This window comes from Sinohyriopsis cumingii, chromosome 12 (assembly GCF_028554795.1).
Source record: "Sinohyriopsis cumingii isolate HCF-2022 chromosome 12, ASM2855479v2, whole genome shotgun sequence".
Classification (NCBI taxonomy): Eukaryota; Metazoa; Mollusca; class Bivalvia; order Unionida; family Unionidae; genus Sinohyriopsis; species Sinohyriopsis cumingii.
This window is the reverse complement of record NC_142972.1, coordinates 126,054,943-126,081,651: the sequence shown is the minus strand read 5'-3', so window position 1 is coordinate 126,081,651 and position 26,709 is coordinate 126,054,943. Positions and strand designations below refer to the sequence as shown.

At 35.6% G+C, this 26,709-nt stretch overlaps 1 protein-coding gene across 3 annotated transcripts in view; it reads left to right on the top strand.

Annotated features, from left to right (window-relative positions):
- The window catches only part of LOC149787412 (protein Jumonji-like), an 88,256-nt gene that overhangs the window by 53,683 nt on the left and 7,864 nt on the right, over positions 1–26,709 (top strand). For all 3 annotated transcript variants that reach the window (XM_089978023.1, XM_089978020.1, XM_089978021.1), the window contains exons 14-20: positions 1,752–1,870; positions 3,863–3,933; positions 7,594–7,708; positions 13,994–14,102; positions 15,880–16,062; positions 19,746–19,870; positions 24,682–24,838. In XM_089978023.1, coding sequence (XP_089834149.1) covers positions 1,752–1,870; positions 3,863–3,933; positions 7,594–7,708; positions 13,994–14,102; positions 15,880–16,062; positions 19,746–19,870; positions 24,682–24,838 — 879 coding nt within the window. The remainder of the gene's footprint in view (positions 1–1,751; positions 1,871–3,862; positions 3,934–7,593; positions 7,709–13,993; positions 14,103–15,879; positions 16,063–19,745; positions 19,871–24,681; positions 24,839–26,709) is intronic.

The window sequence follows — 26,709 nt, the reverse complement described above, 5'->3', positions numbered from 1 at the left end:
TTTCACACATTTCTCCACCTCCAGCATACTTAATAGCTTGAGTCATAACAGTTTGTGCATACACTTTCTGTCTCCAACATCAATGTCAGCATTATAGGAACTTTGGATAGCTTTTTCAAATTTGTCTCTTGATGTCCTTATGTAACATACCTCATGTTGATGTGTTATTTGGGTTGATATACATTCCCCCCCACCCCCTTTGTTGTGGGGAACATTACCAGGCTTGAAGAAATTACTCTGTCTATTCTTTGCTTATTCACCCTTCCCCATAGTTTTATACTAAAAAGTAGCACTATGTTATTTAATTATTCAGTATAATACAGCTTATGGAACTCTTCCTTGGCTTTTATACCTTTTTATTAACATTTGGGGGTCATGAATCACATGTGATGATAGTTTAAATAAGTTTGGAATATCAGCATCTCTTGATGCTTCATGGGTGTGTGTATTTGTTTTAGTCACAAAAGGGCAATGGCTTCGTATCATTTTGACCTGTCATGTGGCACACTTATTTGTTTTGTTTGATTGATGTGAATAGTGATGTACTGTACGTTATTTCTGTGAGAGTCAGCAAGAAATAAATGCAATTTTGAAATTTAAAACATTTAAAACTTGTCTTATAGCCAGTGAGAGATGAAAATACAATGCGTCATGTAATTTGATACCCTGTGATGTCATACTTGCTGATGTCAGCATGCTTGTGTTTCTTTTGTGTAGCATGCATGCCATAGAAAGATAACATGAAGATACAAAGGCAGAAAACAATTATTTTAATAACAAGAATAAGCCATTAATAAGTACAATACAAGACAGCAACATGTAATGCGGATGCAATTTAACTACAGATATTGGTATCACATAAAATGCTATTGCACTATTATCCATGCACAAGCATGGCCAATTCTTTCTTACAATTATGCTCTAATATCAAGGAGTAAAACACAACTTTTTCAAAAAAAATTAAATCTGGTTATAGGACACACGGTACTAATTATACGGAAGAACTGTGAACCAGTCTAGAAATGGGTGAAGAAATAATAGAGTATTTACAGGTTTGGTGGTCCATAATTGGTTAATAATGAAAATTAAAATTTTAGGAAAAATATCTTTTGAGAGCTTATCCTATATGTAATGTAAAAAAAATATTGACAAATTTCTACTGATGCAACTTTAGCATTTTTACAGGCTTGACTCAGGAGTACTCAATACTGAAAGTAGCACCTGATTCATTTGGTGCAGAATCAATAACACGTGTTTCATGCACATGTATGTAAACAAATTGCCGCGGGTCATATGGTGTTCTCCGCACATAAGCTTGCACCAAGGTTAGATGTGCACAAAAAATTATAGGTGTCATTATCAGCACCCATAAATTTTAAGTTATTGAATTTTGAATATGATAGTGTTTCCATATGTTTACCATTGGAGTGGAATTAGTACCGTGAGTCCTTCACAGTTGGGTCACTCCAGAAGATGCAGAGGAACCTCTTTGGTAAAAAGCTTAGTAGAGTTTATGTTGAATTTTTCTTTCAAATCATGCCAACTTTAAATAAATCTTATTTTGTAGTCCTTGTGTTATAGTGGGTGTTAGTACTTTTTAAGCAGTGATCCATAGTAGTATTTTTGGTATCCTGTTTAACTTGATAAAACTGGCAGCATTTTGTACATTGTATGTATTATGTAGAGATTGCAAGTGCATTTACTGAAGGAGTTTCAAGCTTTCAGAACTATACTTTCTCCGTTTTTTCCAGGTTGATTATTGGAAGTTGGTTGAAGAGAGAACCAGTCATGTAGCAGTGCAGTGTTGTCAACTTGACACAAGTATTCATAGCAGTATGTTCCCCATCAAAAGGGACAACCCTTATTCCAGGTGAGTTACCATTCTTTGATTTTATGCATATGTAATATGCAGATTTCATATATTAGTTCTTTTATTCTGTAATTTATGTAATTGGCAGTGTTTTGATGTGAGATAAATTGGTGAAAAATCACTGACCAAACTTACAGCAGCATAATTATTAAAGTTCTTTGCCTTTTAACGACACATATCTTCATATAAGAAATATCATATTGGCCATCTCCACTTTAGAAAAAAAGGTATCTTTCAGGGACATGTCCCTATATGTGGGTCATTTTCCATTTTTAAAGGTGTCTTTTTGAAGAATACAAATCTAGCAATATATGTAAGAAAATATCCTGGCCTTTAACATTTTAGAACAAGTCTTCTTTCAAGGACACACAACTGTATGTGTGACAAATATAGTCCTGACCATTTCCATTTTGGAATGAAAGGCATCTTGCAAGGTCATCATATCTCTTTATGTGAAGAAGTATAGTCCTGGTCATTTCTATTTGGGAATAAATGACTTAATTTTGGAATCATATATATATATTTATGTGTACAGTATGTATTAAAGAGGGAACTTGCTATAGTGTATTTATTAAACGGGGAGCTATACCATTTTTTTTATAACTGAGCTATTCTGATTAAAACTTACTGTTAAGTTTACTTTTGCAACTGAATGAACTATTTATTTTGACAGATGTCAATCTCCCAAAGCCTTTTGATCTTTTGTTTTTACACTTTGTTCATTTACTAATTATTCAGCTTACAGTAAATCACATTTAATTTGATCATAGTAAAATGGTGTTGATCATAGTAAATGGTATTGATCATAGTAAATGGTATTTGGTTGCATGCTCTTATGACATCACATTTAATTCTATCATAGTAAACGGTGTTGATCATAGTAAAATGGTGTTTGGTTGCATGCTCTTATGACATCACATCTATTTTGATCATAGTAAAATGGCATTTGGTTGCATGCTCTTATGACATCACATCTGTTTTGATCATAGTAAAATGGCATTTGGTTGCATGCTCTTATGACATCACATCTGTTTTGATCATAGTAAAATGGCATTTGGTTGCATGCTCTTATGACATCACATCTATTTTGATCATAGTAAAATGGCATTTGGTTGCATGCTCTTATGACATCACATCTATTTTGATCATAGTAAAATGGCATTTGGTTGCATGCTCTTATGACACTACAACATGACATTCTCCTTATGACTTGGTGACGTGTACAAAGTCAAGTACCAAATGTGTTTGCAAACATGCTTAATTTCACAAGTTGACATACTTTCTAAGTACTGTATAAACTCACATATAAATTTAATCCAGCTGCAAAAAAACCCAGACCTAGATCTGCCATTGCATAATGATCAGGGTCTGTGTTGTTTCTTCAGCTGATAGTCCTAACAAACTGCACAGACCCAGATCTGCTTGCTCATTCAGTGGCAGATCTGGGTCTGTGCAGTTGGATCTCACGTATGAGAATAAATGATACGTATTTCCCTGAACTGAAACAAGCTCTTTTAAATGGCAAAGAAATTTGTGTCAGTTGTAACTTTAAGTGTTTGTGGTACACTGTGTAAAGGACATTTTGTTAATCAGGTGACATTTTCTGTTGCCTTATTACTTTTTAATCCATTTTGCGCTTTTTGTTGTTGTTGTTGTTGTTATAGGGTTTAACGCCATTTTCAGCACAAGATAGGCTATACACGGCGGCCAGTATTAATGGTGGAGGAAGAACCCGGGAATTTTGTGCTTTTTAGCTGCAGGTTCAAATTAAAAATCTGTACTTTATTGGTAAAGCACTAAAAATGCAGGGAATTTTGAAATCAGAACAGTAACAGATATAAGCAATAACATTTTATTTAAAATTAAGCAGGTCAAAACTTTACAGAATTTTGTACTTAGGTTCTGGTGGGTGGGGTGGGGAAGTTTTGGAGTATTAAATGCAGTATGCATACACTGTTTTATTGAATGGCTTATTGTGTTTTTTAATTATAGGCATCCTTGGAATCTGCATAATTTTGTTCAAGTCAGGTCCAACTTACTACATCACTTAGGCCTTGTAGCAGGTATGAACCAATTTCAACATTTTTAGTATGAATTCTGTATATTCTTGCATCGCTTAATGATCAAACAGTGATCTGGAAATGTTTTCCCACATATTTGATTACAAAGTGTTCTTATTATCTTCTGAAGTGGCTGCCTATTGAAAGGAGAGCCAAAATGGTAAAAAGTATTATTTTATATGCAGTCTGAGATAGAAATTGTGTATTGGGTGTCAGTTGGTGGATGAGTTTGTCATTGTTAAGAAAGGCCCAAGAAGTGTAGACAGTTTACAACATTGCTTTATTGGTTTCCAATATATTGCAGCTTCTCTGAAAGCTTTCTACACAGATCTGGTTCCATGCTTGTGAGTTTGCTCAAGAAAAAAGATATTTTATGTAAATTGTAACACAGGTTCAGACTGTTCATCACTTATCGTGATGCATACAATTACATTATAAAGACTCTCTCTGGAAAATAATTATTATTTTGCAGTTTTCTTTACATGCCTGGTTGAATAAGAATATTTCAGCCTTGAATTTATTTTGTTCTAAATACAAAAAGTACTATTAAAAAAATAAATTCCAATTTTTGGAAAGTTATTGTGTATGATAAAATCAGTTCTGCCAAACACCTTCATGACCCACAATATTTATATGGTTCCAATAAATTTGCACTTAAAGAATCATGCTCTGTGACAGTATATAGAGGATATTAGCTTGTGTTGAATGAATAATGGATGTATGTCACAGAATAAAAAACTTAGTCTTTTCACGAGTACCAAAGTAAAATGTGGGGTTTTTTTTAACCCACAAGATGAAATCTATTTATTATTCATGACAGGATACCATGCTTAATACTAGACCCAAATAAAACAAAGTACTTGACAACATGGCATATAAAATTTCTTGGTCATAATGTTGACTGCATCTTTGACTTGAGTTAAAATTAATTTTGATAACTTACTCTAGTGAATTATCAAAGACTAGCACAACATAAATTGTTGGAATTTGCTTGTATATGTATATATTATTATTTTTACTTCTCATGATCTGAAAAAATTGTTCTGATAACCCTGTATGATCAAAATCCAACAGTCCAAATGAGAGCATTTAGTTTACTTGCTTTGAATAAGAGAGAACTATACCATGCCCTTTTGCTTTTGAATAAGAGAGAGATATTATATGCCATTTGGTTTATGAATAATATAGAGCCATTCCATGCCCTTTAGATTTTGAATAAGACAGAGCTATTCATTGCCATTTTGCTTTTGAATAAGAGAACTATTCCTTGCCATTTTGCTTTTGAATAAGAGAGAACTATTTCTTGCCATTTTGCTTTTGAATAACAGAGATATTACATACCATTTTGTTTCATGTCACTTTCATTTAAATATCACTGTTGTGCTGTTTAAACATATGACCAAAGAAATACATGAATACATATCGTACTCCTTCAGTGTGTTTATAAAGGTGTTTAAAATGTTCTGGATTTGGGAGGTTGCAGGTTCGTTCCTGGCCAAGTCATACCAAAGATTTAAAAAAATGGTACTAGCAGCTGCCTTGCTTGGCGCTTAGCATTAAAAGGTAGGACTGGTCAGCCTGGTTTCAGGATAATGTGACTGGTGGGACATGGAGCTTCATGTCTGCGGCATAATGCCCCAGTGTGAGTCATCACTATAAACTACCACTTTGGTGGCCTAAATGGTTAGAGTATCCAGCTCAGATGTGGCTGGAACATTTTAAAGGTGAGTTAAAAATCCAAATCACACACACAGACTATAAATTACCATACTGCAGACATTGTAGTAATATGACTGAATTTTTTTAAAACCCACATTAAAAATCCAAATCACACACACTTTTAAAATGTTCTGAATATTAGTGTGCTCCACATCAAAAGTTCTTAATTAGTTGACATTAGTACATCCCTCTGCATACTTCTCAGTCTGATTATCCAATTAATAAAGCCATTTGTATTCACTGTTTGGTACATTTTGTCCAAGCCATTTGTATGTACTGTTTGGTACGTATGGTCCAAGCCATTTGTATTCACTGTTTGGTACATATGGTCCAAGCCATTTGTATGTACTGTTTGGTACGTATGGTCCAAGCCATTTGTCTTTACTGTTTGGTACATATGGTCCAAGCCATTTTGTTTTCACTGTTTGGTACATTTTGTCAGAGTCAATTGTATTTACTGTTTGGTACCTATGGTCCAAGCCATTTTGTATTCACTGTTTGGTACTTTTTGTCCAATCCGTTTGTATTTACTGTTTGGTACATATGGTCAAAGCCATTTTGTATTCACTGTTTGGTACATATGGTCCAAGCCATTTTGTATTCACTGTTTGGTACATTTTGTCCAATCCGTTTGTATTTACTGTTTGGTACATATGGTCAAAGCCAATTGCATTCACTGCTGGATACATTTGGTCCAAGCTGACCTTGATATCATTAGGTGAGCACACAAAATTTACAGAATGATCATTGCTCAGTAGCTGAGTTTTTCTCTTTATCTGAAATTTTTAGATTATGGTCAATTACCTATGCTATGTTATGTGCATATATAGATTGCAGACAATTACCTATGCTATGTCATGTGTATATTACCATGCAGGTGTCCAGCATGTTGCACATGCAGATCATTGTATTGAGCATTATTTTGAGTTAAATTTATTAACAAGTTCAGAGAAAGCAAAGACATCAAATCAAAATTTTCAGAACTTTCAGGATGACCTCATACATTGCAAAGTTAGTCCCCTTGATACTTACGTGCTTTGTTGTTTCTTATGCAGAGGATGACCACTGCCCTTGATCATTAAGTACATGTACATGACCTGTAGCTAGGCAGTATTAGATCTCTCATATCTGATGATCATGCCAAGTGTAATTGTTACTTTGTATTCCAATATTTTATGCTTTTGTCAGTGGTTCCACTGGCCTGTTATGAAACATAAGCATTAGTACCTTTCATACACCATGCTAGATATATTTGACATACAGGACCAGTACCTGGCATACATTTTCCATGATACATTAACATACATTGTTACAGTTAAACAAAGATTCTAAACATATACCAAGCATCACATATATTTAAAATAATATGTTCATTAATAACCAGTTTCAGCTGCATAAAGATTTAGCACATGGAAACAGTGGGATAGAGAAATGATATAATTTTTAGCATACATATGATACTTGAAGCGAGAATCTTGAGATTGTAGATATGAACTGTGCTTACAATGAATTCACAGAAGCTTTATGTATTTACGCTTACAAGAGTTAATTCCAATGCTTCGATATCATCAGTTAGAGGAGTTGTGCCCCACTAATTGCCTGTTTTTGTAGCATTTGTCTCTGCGGCTTAACTTTACCAAAGATTGTTGGATTTCAGTCACATACAACATTAAGATCTATATGAATTCAAATGTGAATGATTTTTATTTCTATCATTGTACAACATCATTATCAAAAATTTTGCACCCTGAGTTTGTTATCTTCCTGACAGCATGGGTTCTCAAGCAGGAACTGCCATTTTTTTCAATGTGTTTTATTGATGAAAATTTGGCATTGATGGATAGATTCAAGTCAGATGAATTTGACATGCATGAGGATTCTCAGGAAAGCAATATATGCATAAATCTGGAGTTTGCTGCATACACATCCTGTACTCTGTTTCAGATGTTACAGTACCCACATTACATGTAAAAATGTTGTACAGTACAGACTGTTGGTCAGCAGATAATCATTACCTCCCCTACATACAGTATCACCATCAGGGGGCAGATCTCATCTGGTAAGTAAATGTATTATAACATAAAAAATGATTCTGAGGATTTATAGCAAATTTCCTTGTATATTGTTTTAATTTTCTGTTTATCTAGGTGCTAAAATTGTGTAATTAATACTTAAGTAGAATTTTTTTAATGACTTGACATGTGTATAGTATAGCCATTGCCTGTGGAGTAAAGCCATTACCAGTGCAGAGTAAAACTATTACCAGTGTATAGGATAGCTATTACCTGTAGAGTAAAGCCATTACCAGTGCAGAGTAAAACTATTACCAGTGTATAGGATAGCCATTCCAGTGTATAGTATAGCCATTACCTGTAGACTAAAACCATTACCAGTGTATAGTATAGCCATTACCATGTAAATTCATTATAAGTGTAGAGTATGGTCATTAGCAGAGTTGAGTGTAGCTATTACCATTGTAGACTGTAACGATTACCAGTTTAGAGCATAGCCAGTAATGGTGTAGAGTCTAACCATTACTAGTGTTGAGTACAGCCATTACCAGTGTTGAGAACAGTCATTACCAGTGTTGAGTATAGCCATGACCTGTGTTGAGTACAGCCATTACTAGTGTAGAGTATAGCCATTACTAGTGTTGAGTACAGCCATTACCAAATTTGAGTAAAGTCATTACCAGTGTTGAGTATAGCCATTATTGGTGTAGAGTCTAACCATTACTAGTGTAGAGTACAGCCATTACCAGAGTTGAGTACAGCCATTACTAGTGCAGAGTATAGCCATTACTAGTGTAGTGTATAACTATTACTAGTGTTGAGTATAGCCATTACCACTGTAGAGTATAGCCATTACCAGAGTAGAGTATGTCCATGACCTGTGTTGAGTATAGCCATGACCAGAGTTGAGTACAGCCATTACTAGCGTAGAGTACAGCCATTACCTGTGTTGAGTACAGTCATTACCAGTGTTAAGTACAGTCATTACCAGAGTTGAGTACAGCCATTACTAGTGTAGAGTATAGCTATTACTAGTGCAGAGTATAGCCATTACCAGTGTAGAGTATTAGCATTACCAGTGTAGAGTATATTCATGATTTGTGTTCAGTATAGCCATTACCAGAGTTGAGTACAGCCATTACTAGTGTAGAGTACAGCCATTACCAGTGTTGAGTACAATCATTACCAGTGTTGAATACAGCCATTACTAGTGTAGAGTTTAGCCATTACCAAAGCTGAGTACAGCTATTACTAGTGTAGACTATAGCCATTTCTAGTGTAGAGTATAGCCATTACCAGAGTTGAGTACAGCCATTACTAGTGTCTAGTACAGCCATTAACAAAATTGAGTACAGCCATTACTAGTGTAGAGTACAGCCATTACCTGTGTTGAGTACAGTCATTACCAGTGTTGAGTACAGGCATTACCAGTGTAGAGTACAGCCATTACTAGTGTTAAGTACAGCCATTACCAGTGTTGAGTACAGTCATTACCAGAGTTGAGTACAGCCATTACTAGTGTAGAGTACAGCCATTACCAGTGTTGAGTGCAGTGATTACCATTGTTGAGTAGTCATTACCAGAGTTGAGTACAGCCATTACCATAGTTGAGTACAGCCATTATTAATGTAGAGTACAGCCATTACCTGTGTTGAGTACAGTTATTACCAGTGTTGAGTAGTCATTACCAGTGTAGAATATAGCCATTACCAGAGTTGAGTACAGTCATTACTAGTGTAGAGTATAGCTATTACTAGTGTTTAGTACAGACATTACCAGAATTGAGTACAGCCATTACTAGTGTAGAGTACAACCATTACCTGTGTTGAGTACAGTCATTACCAGTGTTGAGTACAGTCATTACCAGTGTAGAGTACAGCCATTACTAGTGTAGAGTACAGCCATTACTAGTGTAGAGTACAGCCATTACCAGTGTTAAGTACAGTCATTACCAGTGTTGAGTACAGTCATTACCAGAGTTGAGTACAGCCATTATTAGTCTAGAGTACAGTCATTACCAGTGTTGAGTACAGCCATTACTAGTGTAGAGTATAGCCATTACTAGTGTCTAGTAAGCCATTACCAGAATTGAGTACAGCCATTACTAGTGTAAAGTACAGCCATTACCTGTGTTGAGTACAGCCATTACCAGTGTTGAGTACAGTCATTACCAGTGTAGAGAACAGCTATTACCAGTGTAGAGTACAGCCATTACCAGTGTTGAGTACAATCATTACCAGTGTTGAGTACAGCCATTAATAGTGCAGAGTACAGCCATTACCAGTGTTGAGTACAGTCATTACCAAAGTTGAGTACAGCCATTACTAGTGTAAAGTACAGCCATTACCAGTGTTGAGTACAGTCATTACCATTGTTGAGTACAGTCAGTACCAGAGTTGAGTACAGCCATTAGTAATGTAGAGTATAGCCATTACCTGTGTTGAGTACAGTCATTACCAATGTTGAGTACAGTCATTACCAGAGTTGAGTACAGCCATTACTAGTGTAGAGTATAGCCATTACCAGAGTTGAGTACAGCCATTATTAGTGTAGAGTATAACCATTTCTAGTGTAGAGTATGGCCATTACCAGAGTTGAGCACAGTCATTACTAGTGTAAAGTATAGCTATTACTAGTGTTTAGTACAGCCATTACCAGAATTGAGTACAGCCATTACTAGTGTAGAGTACAACCATTACCTGTGTTGAGTACAGTCATTACCAGTGTTGAGTACAGTCATTACCAGTGTAGAGTACAGCCATTACTAGTGTAGAGTACAGCCATTACTAGTGTTAAGTACAGTCATTACCAGTGTTGAGTACAGCCATTACTAGTGTAGAGTACAGCCATTACCAGTGTTGAGTACAGTCATTACCAGTGTTGAGTACAGTCATTACCAGTGTTTAGTACAGCCATTACCAGAGTTGAGTACAGCCATTAGTTGTGTAGTGTATAGCCACTTCTAGTGTAGAAAATAGAAAATATGATGACATACTGTTTATTACTGTCTGATTATTCAACAGGTATGATAATATTTTTAATACTGTTTGAGTATTCAACAGGCATACATAATGAAAATAGGTTGACATACTGTTTATTACTGATTATTCAGCAGGTACAACATTACTATTTATTAATAATAATAATAATGAGGACTTTGTATAGCGCCTAATCTTTAGAAGCTCTAAGCGTTTTACAACATTAGACAACACCTATAAGATAAAAAACGTATAATAATATTATTACAAAAACACACCATGAAATTAGAAAAAACATTAAAATAATTAAAAAAACATCCTGAGAATATTTCAGGTAGGAAACATTATTAGATCTTTAAGTTTGTTCTTGCAGTCGAAATAAGTGGGTTTTGAGAGCCCTCTTGAATGTGATCACTGCCTTTGTGTCTAAGTTCAATGGGCAATTCATTCCATGTTGCTGGGCCTTGGTATGCAAAAGAACACTGTCCATATGACTTTGTTTTCATAGTGGGAATAATGAGTATACAATTGTCAGAAGAGGAGCATAAGTATCTTGCTGGTGTGTACACTTGGGTGAGATCGGATAGGTATGTTGGACTAGAGCCCAACAGTGAAATGTAGCACAGAGAACAAATTTTGTATTTGATTCTGGATTGAATGGATAGCCAGTGTAGGGTACAGAGCAGCGGGGAGGTGTGCTCTGATTGTGGTACTCTAAGTATGATCCAAGCAGCTGTGTTTTGAAGTTTCTGGAGTAGATATTGAGATGAACCAGACAGAATTGAGTTACAATAGTCCAGTCTTGAAAGTACTAATGAACACACAAGTGTTTTAGTGGCAACAACTGAAAGATATTTGCGAATTGAGCTGATGCGTCTCAGCTCAAGATATGCAGCCTTGCATATGTTCATGACATGTTGGTGCAATGTGAGAGTACTGTCCAGAGTAACACCTAGGTTTCGTACTGATTGTGTAAATTTAATGTTGGCATTGCTGATATTTATTGTTTGAGGTAAAGGATGTGAATGAGAAAGTCTTTGTGTTGTGATCAGAATGGCCTCAGTTTTATCATCATTTATCTGCAGCTTGTTACATGTCATCCATGATTTCACATCAGAAATGCACATCTCTACACCTTGGTTGGTAGCATCATCAACTTCAGTTGGGTGGCTAGATTTGTATATTTGGGTGTCATCAGCGTACAATTGGTGACACATTGGATGATGATCTATGACACTTGAGAGCGGCTGAGTGTACAGAATGAAGAGAACAGGTCCAAGAACAGACCCCTGTGGAACACCACAACATACATCAACTGGGCTGGAGTGTATTCCATTTGCAGATACAATTTGTGTCCTGTTGACCAAGTAGGACTTGAACCACAGTAAGGCTGTATCATGAATGCCAAATACATGCTGGAGACGGTGAAGTAATATATCATGGTCTATTATGTCAAATGCTGCAGACAAATCAAGGAGGGTGAGGACTGTAATCTTTCCGCTATCCAACGCAGAGAGAATGTCATTAACTACTTTTAGAAGAGTAGTTTCAGTACTGTGGTAAGGGTGATATGCAGATTGTACATTGCTAAAATGACTGTTTGAATTTAAATGAGATACAAGCTGGGATAGAACAACCTTTTCTAAGATTTTTGGTATGAATGGGAGATTAGAAACTGGGCAGTAGTTCTTTAAATCATTATGGTCTAGTGTTGGTTTATTCAGCAGAGGCTTTACAATGGCAGTTTTGAAAAATGATGGGAATTCTCCGGATGAGAGAGAGGTATTAATAACATCAGTTAGTGAAGGCAATATTGGATCTAAGCACTCAAACAGCAGTGATGTTAGAATTGGATCAAGTTCACATGACTTTGGTGCATTCTTCATCAGGATTGTACATAGAAAATCCATAGAAACAGGTTCAAATGCTGCTAATGGTTGCCACTCAAATTCTGTATCCCAACTGTATGGTGACGACGAGTCAATTGAAATTGTGGTGTCAAGCTTATCTCTAATGGTTTGTACTTTGTCACGGAAGAAATTTGCAAACATGTCCGGAAGGACGACTGGAGAAGGTAGTTGGAGGTGGTGTTGATTTGTTCCATGACATTAGCTTGTTAGTAATCTCGAAGAGCTCTTTGCAGCTGGAACTTTCTATAATCTTAGTAGTGTAGTGGGCTGATTTCACTGCATGGACTATATTTGTGACATTCTTCTTATCGACTTCATAGATTTGCTTTTGAATAGTGAGTCTGGTGGAAAGCCAGAGCCTCTCAGCTTTACAGCGGTCTCTTTTAGCAGTGCAAAGCTGGTCCCTAACACTGCTATACCATGGAGAACACTTTTGAATTGATACTCTGCACTTGGTTCCTGGGGCATGTTTGTCAAGCAATGAACGCAGACAGTTATCTAGAGTTGTTCTGTTATTAATGTCTGATTATTTAACAGGTATACATATGAAAAATATAATGACATACTATTTATTACTGTCTGATTATTCAACAGGTATGCATTTGGAAAATAGGTTGACATACTATTTATTACTGTCTGATTATTCAGCAGGTACAACATTACTATTTATTACTGTCTGATTATTCAACAGGTATACATATGGAAAATAGGTTGACATACTAATTATTTTAGTCTGATTATTCAACAGGTATGCATTTGAAAAATATGACATACTATTTATTACTGTCTGATTATTCAACAGGTATACATATGGAAAATAGGTTGACATACTGTTTATTACTGTCTGATTATTCAACAGGTATACATATGGAAAATAGGTTGACATACTGTTTATTACTGTCTGATTATTCAGCAGGTACAACATTACTATTTATTAATGTCTGATTATTCAACAGGTATACATGTGGAAAATAGGTTGACATACTATTTATTACTGTCTGATTATTCAACAGGTATACATATGGAAAATAGGTTGACATACTGTTTATTACTGTCTGATTATTCAGCAGGTACAACATTACTTTTTATTAATGTCTGATTATTCAACAGGTATACATATGGAAAATAGGTTGACATACTATTTATTACTATCTGATTATTCAACAGGTATACATATGGAAAATAGGTTGACATACTATTTATTACTGTCTGATTATTCAACATATGGAAAATAAGATGACATACTATTTATTACTGTCTGATTATTCAACAGGTATACATATGGAAAATAGGTTGACATACTGTTTATTACTGTCTGATTATTCAACAGGTATACATATGGAAAATAGGTTGACATACTGTTTATTACTGTCCGATTATTCAACAGGTATACATATGGAAAATAAGATGACATGCTATTTATTACTGTCTCATTATTCAACAGGTATGCTGTGCCAGAAAAAGAAGAAGATCAATTCAAATCAGCTTTGAGGGATGAGGTTAGCTCACTGTTAAGGGATGGGGGCAAGTGGCTGCCCATGGACTCGGTCATGGTAAGAATAGTACAAAGTCTGCATGAGACTACTACAGGAAAACAATGATTTTATGTCCATTGATCAGTCATACAGACTCCCACCATATCCACCACCCACTCATTTTAAGTCCAGTTAATTAAAAATCCAAAATCGCCACAGCTGTAATTAAAAATCCACTACCTCCTCAATCTTAATTAAGAATCTGTTATCTCCACAGCGAGTTCTCAGGACAAAACAATTGTCTCCCAGTGGATCTTGATAATCAGTATGTCACTGTGATGGTTGGAGTTTTTTTCCCCATTTCCATTGCATTGGGTGAGTTGTGAGGCCATTGCACGTTAACCATTAGCAGATGAGGTTATGGTAACATTGAATAATTTCTGTATGCCTACCTCAAAACAGAGTATATCATGTTATGATATCTGTCCGTCTGTTTCCTATTTCATTTCTGTGAAATAAGTTCTGCACAATTTCCCATTTCCAGCATTTGTAAGTATCTTGCATATGGGGTAAGGAAGAAGAAATGTTATCCTCCAATGTCAGAGGTCAAAATATTGGATTGAAAGATGGAAAACTTTCTACACAGTAACATGACTTATATACCAGATACCTTCACCAAACATTGTAAATGGCTTGCTTTTTATGTAGGAAATATTTGTTGTTGTTGTTGCAGGGTTTAACGCCATATTTCAGCACTTGATAGGCTATGCATGGCAGCCAGTATTAATGGTGGAGGAAGAACCCGGGAAAACCCCGGGAAAAACCACCGACCCACGAGAAGCTACTGGCAAGCTTTCTCACATACCCATGTTAGCCGAATCCTAGACTCGAACCCACGCAGACAGAGGTGAGATGGCAGTGATCCGTAACGGAGAGCGCTTTAGATCACTCGGCCACTCGTGGCCCCTATGTAGGAAATAATAGTTTTTGACTTTAGGATGAATAGGTCAGTGGTCAAGGTCACAATGTTTTCAGAAAGATAAATAGTTTTAGCATGATGTCTTGAGTTCTATATCACTTTGACTAAATTTGTGAATGGCTTGCGTTAGAAGCAGGGAAGACACCTATTCATTTATAGGTCAAAAGGTCAAAGGTGAGGAATTGGAACTGAAAGAAAGGAAAACATTTTCTAAAAAACTACTTATGTTCTGTACCACATGCCTTGACTAAATTTTTGAGATGGTTTGCATTTTAGAAAATGAATATGCATATTGGTTTGGGAGTTACAAGGTCATTTGTCAAGGTCAGAAGAACTCCAATAATTTCCACAGAATAATGAAAATCCTAAGCCACATTACCAAACATTATGGAAGGCTTGCTTTTGGTTAAGTTTGGCAATTTGGCCATTAGACTCACAACATGTGTTTTCTACTCCTTTTATTTTTTATAAGGCCTTCTTACTTTAAATGTGACTTGGTCTAATATCTGCATGGTTGTTTGGATTTCTATATTAGAATGCCTGATTAAAAGAAATAGATTCAGGAAGTTACAAATCATAAGAAGTTACAAATCGTAAGAAGTTACAAATCGTTCTTACATTAGAGAGTGCATACGTAATTTATTTTTATGTAAAAATCAGAAGTGAGTGATTTCAGTGAAAATAATTAATGTCAGTGAGAAAGAAAGAGAAATTAATGATTAACCATGAAATAAGAATATAATCATTGAAATATTTATTGTATTTATCTTTCAGCATTCTCTTTCTTAATTTTTGATACAATCACAGGGTATGTACATGATTCAGGTAAATGTTGATTGATACACAAATGAAAACCACATATACTATTCATGTCAGGTGCCTCCAAAGTTTCTTTTGGACAAGAATGTGTCCCTGAGTCGCTGTGTACAACATGCTGGAGAGTTTGTGGTGGTGTTCCCCAAGGCCTACACTGCAAATTTCAGCTGTGGGTTTGCACTATCTGAATCCATCAACTTTGCCACACAGGACTGGATTCCACATGGCTTTCAAGCTGCACTGGTAGGATATGGGCTGTTTTCATTAAGAAAACTGTAGGTGACAGATTTTGTAGTATTTTTGTATAATTTCTTTATGTGGGTTGTTTGTTTATGGACACTGGAAAAAATGCTAAACTTTCAGAGAGGTTATTTACCATTAGCAAGATAAGAATGTAAGAATGCTTTCACTCACAGACATTTGCTTAGGATGACAGTTGTATACAGGTTTTTGTGGTCTAAAATGTTTCATTTGTGCACTTAGAACTTGATCCACTTTATATGTGAATATGGCTATTCAGAAGTTAGCTTAAATGTACATTATCTATAGGGAAGTAATGTTGCTTAAATGTACATTGACTATTGGAAGCAATGTTGCTTAAACATACATTATCTATAGTGAAGTAATGTTGCTTAAATGTACATTATCTATTAGAAGCAATGTTCCTTAAATGTACATTATCTGTAGGGAAGTCATGTTGCTTAAATGTACATTACAGGGAAGTAATTTTGCTTAAATGTACATTACAGGGAAGTAATGTTGCTTAAATATAAATTATAGGGAAGTAATGTTGCTTAAATGTACATTATCAATAAGGAAGTCATGTTGCTTAAATTTACATTATCTATAAGGAAGTCATGTTGCTTAAATATACATTATCTATAGGGAAGTAATGTTGCTTAAATGTACATTACAGGGAAGTAACATTGCTTAAATGTACATTATCTTTAAGAAGCAATGTTGCTTAAATGTAAATTATAGGGAAGTAATGTTGCTTAAATGTACAATAACTATAAGGAAGTAATGTTGCTTAAATGTACATGCGAGTTCAGTTAAACCACTCAGCATAATTTGACTAAATTTTGCAGTACCCAGCCCAGTTCAAATAGAGATCAAGGTATAATCTGTTAGACTCTAATATATTTTGGTGACCTTTGGAATTCCTGGTCCACTCATTTTTAGTGACCTATCAGATAGGGTGTTGCATTTTGTTTTAGAGGTATCATTATAATTGTTTTGTTCTGAATGCTATTTTTCACTTTCAAGAGTATGAAAAGTTGTAATTTGATTGGTGAAATGAAAGTGTCAATAGATTATGACTTCAGTGTCTGTCATCCATCAAATGTCCAGTCAGATTAACCACCTGCCTTAGGGTCTACACTTGTAGTCATTTTTTGAGTTGGTCATTTCAGATGAAAATGCCCAAAAGTTCACTTCACCTTGTTTTGATTTCACCCATTCCCCCACCCCATTTTGTTTCAGTACAGTGCATTAATAGTGAAAGTAAATTGGACTTTTTTTGCTATTTTGTTTTCAAAGGGAAGGTGGAAAGTAAGAAATAGAAGGTCTATGCTCTATGATAAATTTTGGTCATAATTGGCTGATCATAAATACCATAAATTACATTGCTATCAACATAAATCCTGTCTTAAATTCACACATGGAAGTTATAACTGTGTAGACATATCAGGGTCAATTATTTATATTCCTGTTAATTTAATCCACTATTTCATTTAGTAAATGTATGAAAAGATGATTTTAATAATGGTAAAAGTTGCTGATTTTCAGCTGGAATCAGTTTTTGAAATTGCCATAACTGCGTTATACATCAAATGTTTTGAAGCAAAAAAAGGAACATTTTAATGGTATTTCATAGTATTATAATCATTTGAGATATAAATATACAAAAACAAAAGTTTCAGGTGACTATTTTGAACTTAGCATTCTTTGAACTTTCTACACTCCTTATTTTTGCTACATTCTCACTATTCTGGCTGATGAGAGAATTAATTTAACCCTGCGATATTAAGATATTTTAGATTTGTGTGAATAATGCTAATCCCCCATTAAATATGGCATTGTTACTGAAAATAGAAAAATATTTCAACAACTTTGTCTCTATAAACCACTTAACAGAAATAAACAAACTTTGACAGGAAACACTCAGTCATGTATGCCTTTCATTATTGGACCAGTGATATTGATGTGCCATTAAGTTTGGATGAATATACAAAAGAATGGAGAAACCTGGAAACAGCTATTTTCGTAACATATGCGATAAACGGCATTGGAAGAAATTTCAACAGAAAGCGTTATACTGACCAAGATATTTGCTCAACTGTCACAATATTTGGCTTTAAGACAGATATTTGCCTAACTGCCCCAACATCTGGCTTTCAGGCAGATATTTCCCCAACTGCTCTTATATCTGGAGTTTAGGCATATATTGGCCCAACTAGGCCTGTATTTAACTCTTAGGCTGATATTTGCCCAATGCCCTTGTATTTGGCTTTTAGGCAGATATTTGCCCAACTGCCACTATATCTAGCATTTAGGCAGATATATTTGTCCAAGGGCCCCAAATATCTGGCTTTTATTCAGATATTTGCCCATCTGCCCCTATATCTGGTTTTTAGGCAGATATTTGCCAAATTACCCCTGTATTTAGCTTTTAAGCACATATTTGCCCAACTACCTCTGTATTTGGTTGTTGGGCAGATATTTTTCCAGCTGCCCCTGTATTTGACTTCTAGGCAGATATTGGCCCAACTGCCCTTTTATTTGGCCATTAGGCAGATATTTTGCCAGTTACCCCTGTATTTGGTTATCAGGTAGATGTTTGTCAAGCTATAACTAAAGACCTATGTCGGTTTATAAATTTGAGTTCTCATGCCCAGTAAGTGTATATATGGTTATATGGTAGGGGTCATTAGTTTCTGTGTTATTATGCAGGGGCTGAATTTCTTGGTTAAAGGATAGACCTAAGAGTCAAAGTTAGTTGCTTATCTTAATTCACCTTTTCATGCCCAATAATGGTGTACATAGTTACAGTGTGGGGATCTGAATAGTTTCTGTGCGATGACTCATGGCCCCTTGGTTATGACCTGGAGGTCCCTTCAGACCTTCATTCTAGGGGCCCAGAGTGTCCGAGTGGTCTAAAGTGCTCTCCGTTACGGATCACTGCCATCTCACCCTTGTCTGTGTGGGTTCAAGTCTCGGATTCAGCCAGTGTGGGTATGTGAGAAAGCTTACCAGTAGCTACTTGTGGGTCAGTGGTTATTTCCGGGGTTTTCACGAGTTCTTCCTCCACCATTAATACTGGCCGCCATGTATAGCCTATCGTGTGCTGAAAAATGGTGTTAAACCCTACAACAACAACAACAAGAAGCTTCATTTTACTTCATGATGACACTTGTGTATATAGTAATGCATGCACATCAGTTTTCAGACATGTTATTCTCATAATATGGGATTTATCACAAAGTTATGTAAACAACACCCACATCCCTTGCTAGGAATATTTAAAAAGTTAAAAGCTATTATGCACGTCTGTAGACCACCTTCAGTCATATCCTAAGATTTGAAGTCAGTGTCTTGAACAGTGTAGGGGATAGTTTACAGTATCTAGGACATATATGTCAGAGTTACAAATTTAATGCTGTTGTTACCATCCAGCCTACATATCTCTGAGTTCCAAGTCTGATGCTGTTATATAGATGTTTACTAACTAGGATATATATCTCTTGAGTTCCAAGTCTGATGCAGTTGTTTAGGTGTTTTACCATCTTGTACACATATCTCGGAGTTCCATGACTGATGCCACTGTATAGGTATTTTACTATCTTTGATACATTTCTCAGCGTCCCAAGTCTCATGCTGTTGTATAGGTGTTTCACATATACATATCACAATTTTCTTTGATTCAGGACTTGTGTGCCACTCAGGATCCAGAACAGTTTTCTATGGATGCCATGTTGGTTTTCCTTGCCAGAGATCCAGCAAGCAGCAAGAGTTGTCTGTCATTGATTCTGCCTTACTTGGAGCAAGTTGTGTAAGTGAACTTAGTGTGTGAGGCAAAGATGATCATCACATATGAGAACCAGCTAGGAATAAATCTTTCGAGAAATAATTCCCCATTAGCAAATCTGTCAGCATAATATCTCTTATTTCTGAGGAATCAGTTATCTGCCAAGTGTTTGACAGGTAATTACATGTAGTTATGCTGATTTAGAACTGTACTTTGAGTGATAAACACCTGAGAATACAACACCATTACCGTGGAACAGATGAGGTAAGAAGTACCCCCTCTTGTACAGGCTCAGGAATGGGTAAAATGGGTAATTTAGCTTATGAAAAGTTTACAGAATGCAAACAGGAGTTAAAATGAATGCAGATAGAATTTAGAATGAATCCAAGTGAAAGCAGTAAAAACATAAGCTAAAACTTGTATGTATTTTTAAGAAAACAGAATGCAGAACAATGAATATTAAATAAAGACATCATCAAACACAAATGTATTTCATGAATGGAATTTTTAAAAAATAATTTTTTTTAAGCTGTCACTTTTGCATATAGTTCACATCATCACCTCATCACCAAGGGTTGCCCTGTACAGTCTGTATTTCATTGAAATGAAATAAGAATTAACTACTTACAAAATTGCCTGGGGCCCGAGTGGCCGAGTGGTCTAAAGCACTCTCCATTACGTATCACTACCATCTCACGTGGGTTCAAGTCTCGGATTCGGCTAATGTGGGTATGTGAGAAAGCTTGCCAGTGGCTTCTCATGGGTCGGTGGTTCTTTCCAGGATTTTCCATTTAACATTTGTCTCAAAACTACACGCTTACCTGTAGGTAAAAGCATTATGCTACTATTTATTAATGGAAGAATCTGTTAAAGTCATCTCATAAAGTTTGTTATGCAGTTCCATTGTGGATAATACTAGAACCTGCATCCAGTAATGTACAGGTCGATGAACTGATTAAAGTTTGTATAGTCTGGTACTGTAATTTTGATAAGACTAATAGTAAACTAAATTAAATTCAGGATTGAGAATTTCACTTGAACACTTATCTCTTTTAATAGAGGGTAACTTAGTTTTCTAATGCCTTTTCAAGCGAGATTTTTTTATCCAAAGGTGAGCAATTTAATTGTAAAGAAATGTTATTGGTTATATCATTGTCAGCATACAAATGAATAGTGAAACACAGTTCTCGCAATTTTCTAGAATTTGAATCATGCACATAACTTGTCAGGGTTTCTTCACATTACAAGCAAGCTATTCACCAACTATCTGAAAAAAGTATTTGTCTTGTCTTACCAAACTGTAGAGCTCTGTTTGTATTCAGAAACATAAGTACATAAATAAAATTCTTTTAAAATTATGTCCAAACATTACAAGGCAAGAAAAAAATTGATTTTGGCGAAGAAAACCTTGCTGTCCATCAACAGTGTCCAACAATATGCAGAAAATACAGAGAAGTTTGATTTATTCATGGTTGCTACAAATACCAAAAGTAAAGACCCAATCAGTAATTATCCTTCTATGGAAACAAAAATACCCCTTCCCCCATTCCACAATTCTAAGTTGCCAGTACTGCCAGAAATATCAGTTTTTCATAAAACAGGAGAGCATTTGTAGTTTAAGTTAAGGTCATTTCTTTTATAATTATATTGGTGATATTATCATGAGCTAAAACATATATATTTGATCATTTAATTTGGGAATCAGTGTAAGAAAGTTAAATTATTTTGTTTTTTTTTCCACTAACTGTTGCCTCAAGACTGCTGCTATTTATATCCAAGAAACTTATATAAATTACATGACATATTTATATTACATCACATATATAGATTACATGACATATATAGATTAAACTGTACTAGTGTTGGGGACACAGCTGACTGCAGTAAACATGCTGCTCTTTAGTAGTGCTATATGTTACAGTGAATTATAAATGGATTTACAGGGGAGTTTTATCTCAGGTCTTTACAAGATGGATGATTTGTCTTTTTCATATCATTGCACAGAATGTGATACATTGTAATACAATGGTATGTTGTCTGTCATTCATATGTCCGTTAGCAGAAGTGAGATAGAAGTATGGCCATGAAACTTCAGATGCATTCATTCCAAGGTCTAGTAGGTCCCAAATGAAAATGGTTCTGCATGGACATATCACTGTGGTCATCATGAAAATTAGATGGCCAAATCAACATGATGTTTTCAACAAAAGATTTGAAATGATGTCTAATGAGTCCTTAATGATACTGATGCTGATCTGACATCCAATATGGCTGCTTTAGTAGACATCTTAAAAAATTCTTATTATCGCCACACATCCTAAACAGAAAATCAAATCAAATAGATTTTCACCAGAAGACTCCATATGATGTCTAGTTGGCCCTAGATCAAAATGGTCCCTATCTGACCGCAAATACAGTCAACATGGTGCCCATCTTACAAATTTTGCTATTATTACTCCTTCTTAAACAGAAGGTCATATTGGAAGGTGGTTTTGATCAGAAGACTAGTTTGTCCAAAATGACAATAGTGCTGATTCAAATATATGATTACCATGTTGAAAATCTTGTCATCGATACTCCTACATGATGACTGGTCATAGGAACTTGGGTTTTTTGCATAAACAGTTATTATGATGTCTGCTTATCCCCACTGGAGATGGTGACAGTTCCATGTCCAGTATGGCTGCTATGATGGTCATCTTGAAAATCTGTTATTTCTGCTCCTTAATGGGTGTTCATATTGGCATTGGGTTTTCACCAGATTTCTTACGTTGTCCAGTCTGATATCCAATATGACCACCATGGCACCATCTTGAAAATCTTGTTATCACTACTCCTTTCATATATCAATATCAATATCAAGTTTCGCCAAAATACTAAGGTAACTATTTGGTCTTAAATGAAAATGGTGCCAGTATTACATCCAATGGCTAATACAAGGGCTAATACAAGGGCTAATACAATGGCTATAAAAATAAATTGTATTGCCACTACTCCTTCTGAAAGAATGGTTTTTATAACCTGAGGTTTTCAGCAAAATTTGTAAGCTTAATGTCATATTTCACCACATGATTGGCAGTACATGGCAGCCAGTATATCTGGTGGAGGAAGAACCTGGAAGGAACTACTGACCCACATGAAGCTACTGACAAACTTTTTCACAAACACACATTTGCCCAACACATAAACACATTGGCCCAACACATACACACATTTGCTCAACACATAAACACATTGGCCCAACACGTACACACATTTGCCCAACACATAAACACATTGGCCCAACACATACACACATTTGCTCAACACATACATTGGCCCAACACATAAACACATTGGCCCAACACATACACACATTTGCTCAACACATAAACACATTGGTCCAACACATACACACATTTGCCCAACACATAATCACATTGGCCCAACACATGCACACATTGGCCCAACACGTACACACATTTGCTCAACACATAAACACATTGGCTCAACACATAAACACATTGGCCCAACACATACACACATTGGCTCAACACATAAACACACTGGCTCAACACATACACACATTGGCCCAACACATACACACATTGGCCCAACACATAAACACATTGGCTCGACACATAAAGACATTGGCCCAACACATACACACTTTGGCCCAACACATAAACACATTGGCCCAACACATACAGACATTGGCCCAACACATACACACATTGGCCAACATGAGATACTTTGCAGACAGAATGGGTTTCAGTTATCTATAAAGGAAAGTGCCTTAGACCACTCGGCCACCTAGAACCCCTGCAGCACAAGACTTCTAAAAGATATCTAGTTGGTCCTAAAAGAAATGGTGCTGATATGACCAGCACAGCAGCCACATTGAAAATCTTGTTATCACTCATGAATGTCAGAGATGGTTTCAGCATTCAGCAGTTAAAATAAAGAAATGGTTTTATCTTGGACTCCATGAAATTATTTTTGAGCAGAAGTTCGTCAGTGTTTTTAGAGAACTCTTGTTACATTAGATACACTACACACAAGAAAGATAAGAGCTATTAAAGAGACTATTTCAGCTAAATCAATCAGTTGAAATTGACCAGCGTTGTACATTGAATCCTGACTTAGGCACACCTGCATTTAATGGACATCTGTTAAAAATGCCTAGTTGATAAATCCCTTTTTAGCTCCACTGGTCATAGACCAGAAGAACTTGTGGGATGGCTTGATGTCCATCATATGTTGTCCTTCCTGTTAATGCAAGTTTGGTATTGCTACTTTTCCTAAACTACTGCCATTAAACTTTGAATGTGTGTTTATCCCAAGGTTTGATTGATCCTAAACAAATATGGTATTCAGTATGGCCATCATGGCAGCCATCTTGAAACTACTGTTATTACTTCTCCAGAACAGGAAGTCATATTAAGATGGGGTTCCCACCTGTAGACTTCTTATGACATCTGGTTAATCCTAGATGAAAATGATCCTGATGTGAAATCTAATATGGCTGTCATGGTGCAACTATCATACAAGTCTTGTTATTGCTACTCCTCCTGGATTGGGGTCATATCAACTTGGAATTTTATCAAAAGACTTCTAATCATGTCAGGTTTTACATTTTGTTATTGCTACAGAATAACGCAGATGAATTCAACATTCAGCAATTAAAACAAAGAAATGGTATGTTGTGGATTCCTGGAAATTCTTTTAAGTCGGTAGAGCATCATTCCCTTCATGTTTGTTTTAAGGTATTTATATTTTTGTGTCACCTTCATATAAAGAACAGAATTTAATGGCCCCTTAAGTAACCTTCCAAAACATGTTAAACTGTATTTCAGCAAGAAAGAGCTTGAGCAGAGACAGCAACTGATTGAAGCAGGCCTGAAGTCCAGCGAGAGAATCCAGCCCAAAGTGACAAAAACAGGGCATAAGACAGATATTCTGGAAGAAATTCATATTTGTGATGTCTCAGGAAAGATTTGCTACCTTTCTATGGTAATCTTGTTTTTGTCCCACATTGTAAACTGAACAGGAAAGCTTATGACACATTTGTTTTGCCTGTGATGAAAGTTGCAAGAGATATGTTGCTTATACATTGCCTGTCCATCCATCCATCTGCCTGTACATCTGGCATCATCTTTTGGTTAAAGTGTTGTTGTTTTTTTAATGACAGTTTCCTCTGTTCTCCTCAGAGGATTAAACAGATGTCACCCACAGATGTGTTTTGGGAAAGGAATATCCCAAAAGACTGACAGTAAAGCTGCTAAAGTTTTATTGTAATGGGGAGTAGCTGTTTAAATTTTAGTTTGTTGAGAGATGGTTAATATTCTCGGATCTGGCAGTACTAGCTTTTGTTGCCATGGGTGAAGTGACATCAGTCACAGGAATGTGATTACCATGGATGTAAATATTGCTGCTGGTATTGTTACGTGTTTAGGCTCTTGCAAAAGTAACAGACAAAAAAAGTGAAGACAACAAGCATTGTAAAATTTAACAAATAATTTATTTCCCTAGAAAAACGAGGTAAAAAAATGAGAAAACAAACTTAAGGTTTTCCAAATCAAATCCAAAAATAATCCAAGAATTTAAAAATAGAAGTCCTGTGGTCAGCATCATGCTGATGTGTCAACAGTTCTTTGTTGAATCAAAGAAAATGATATTCCAGTTTTTGAAATCTGTATAAAATTTCGATAAATGTCTTTGTCTAAAAATTAATTTAAAATACTAATATTTCCAGGTAAAACAAACTTGAAATCCAAATAAATTGAAGAGAACAAAAAAATTAGCCCAAAACTGTTTACAGTATAAAACACTTTAACTTCTCAAGTGTGTAGGTGAGAATAAATATTATTTCTCAAAACATCAGTAATAAATCTAACTACAATGCAAAACAGATGCCAGTATGTGGGTCAATCCTCCAAAAAAAAACAGTTTGTAACAGTTTTTACCAGTTATTTGTCACTTACTCCAAGTATGGCCGCGATTCCTCTTTATGAATCTTACTCTGAGAAAGAAAAGAAAAAAGTTGTTTACCTCAAACTATCACTTGGTCTGGATCAAGGGCAGGAACTAGGTCAGCATTAGATACAATGTTTCTATATAGTTGTTTACGTCAAAAATTAAGAAAATCAGTCAGAAGTGAACAATATAAAATCTAGTCAATAAAGTTACATTACAGTAGCATGTAATGGAATAAAAAAAATTTAAACTAACAAACAAACAATTAAATTAAATCAAATATACATAATAGTATTTAGGTCAGATGTCAAGGTCACAGTGGTCTGGTTTCTTTTAGGTATGTTTTCTGATCATTAGACAGTAAGAGTTCAACTTCTACCTTGAAAATCAACCCCAACCCCAGCCAAGAAAGACATTCACCACATCTTTCAATCTTTCAGCTTATTTTAACAACAGTAGGGGCAGAAGTTATCTGCTTGTAAAGATGGGAGTGAGACAAAAAGGAGTGTTCTCCCCTTGGATAGAGTTATTAGCACCAAATCTTGTTTGCTATCAGTTACTAGTTCCATGCATGCAATTTCGGCTCACTCTCTCACAAGGATTCACAATATTCAATTAATTGTTGCCATTTCATGCAGTGTGGTGATTCTTGGGAGTTTTGGGAGGTCTTTGAGTTTGTTCAAATGGGAATTTATCCTAGAAAAGTCCAGAATGTACTGTATAGGTATGACCATAGATGTACTGTATAGGTATGGCCATTAATGTACTGTATATGTATGATCATACCTTTAGTACATCTGTGGCCATACAGTTATGGCCATAGATGTACTAAAGGTATGACTATAGATGTACTGTATAGGTATAGCCATAGATGTACTGTATAGATATGACCATTGATGTGCTGTATA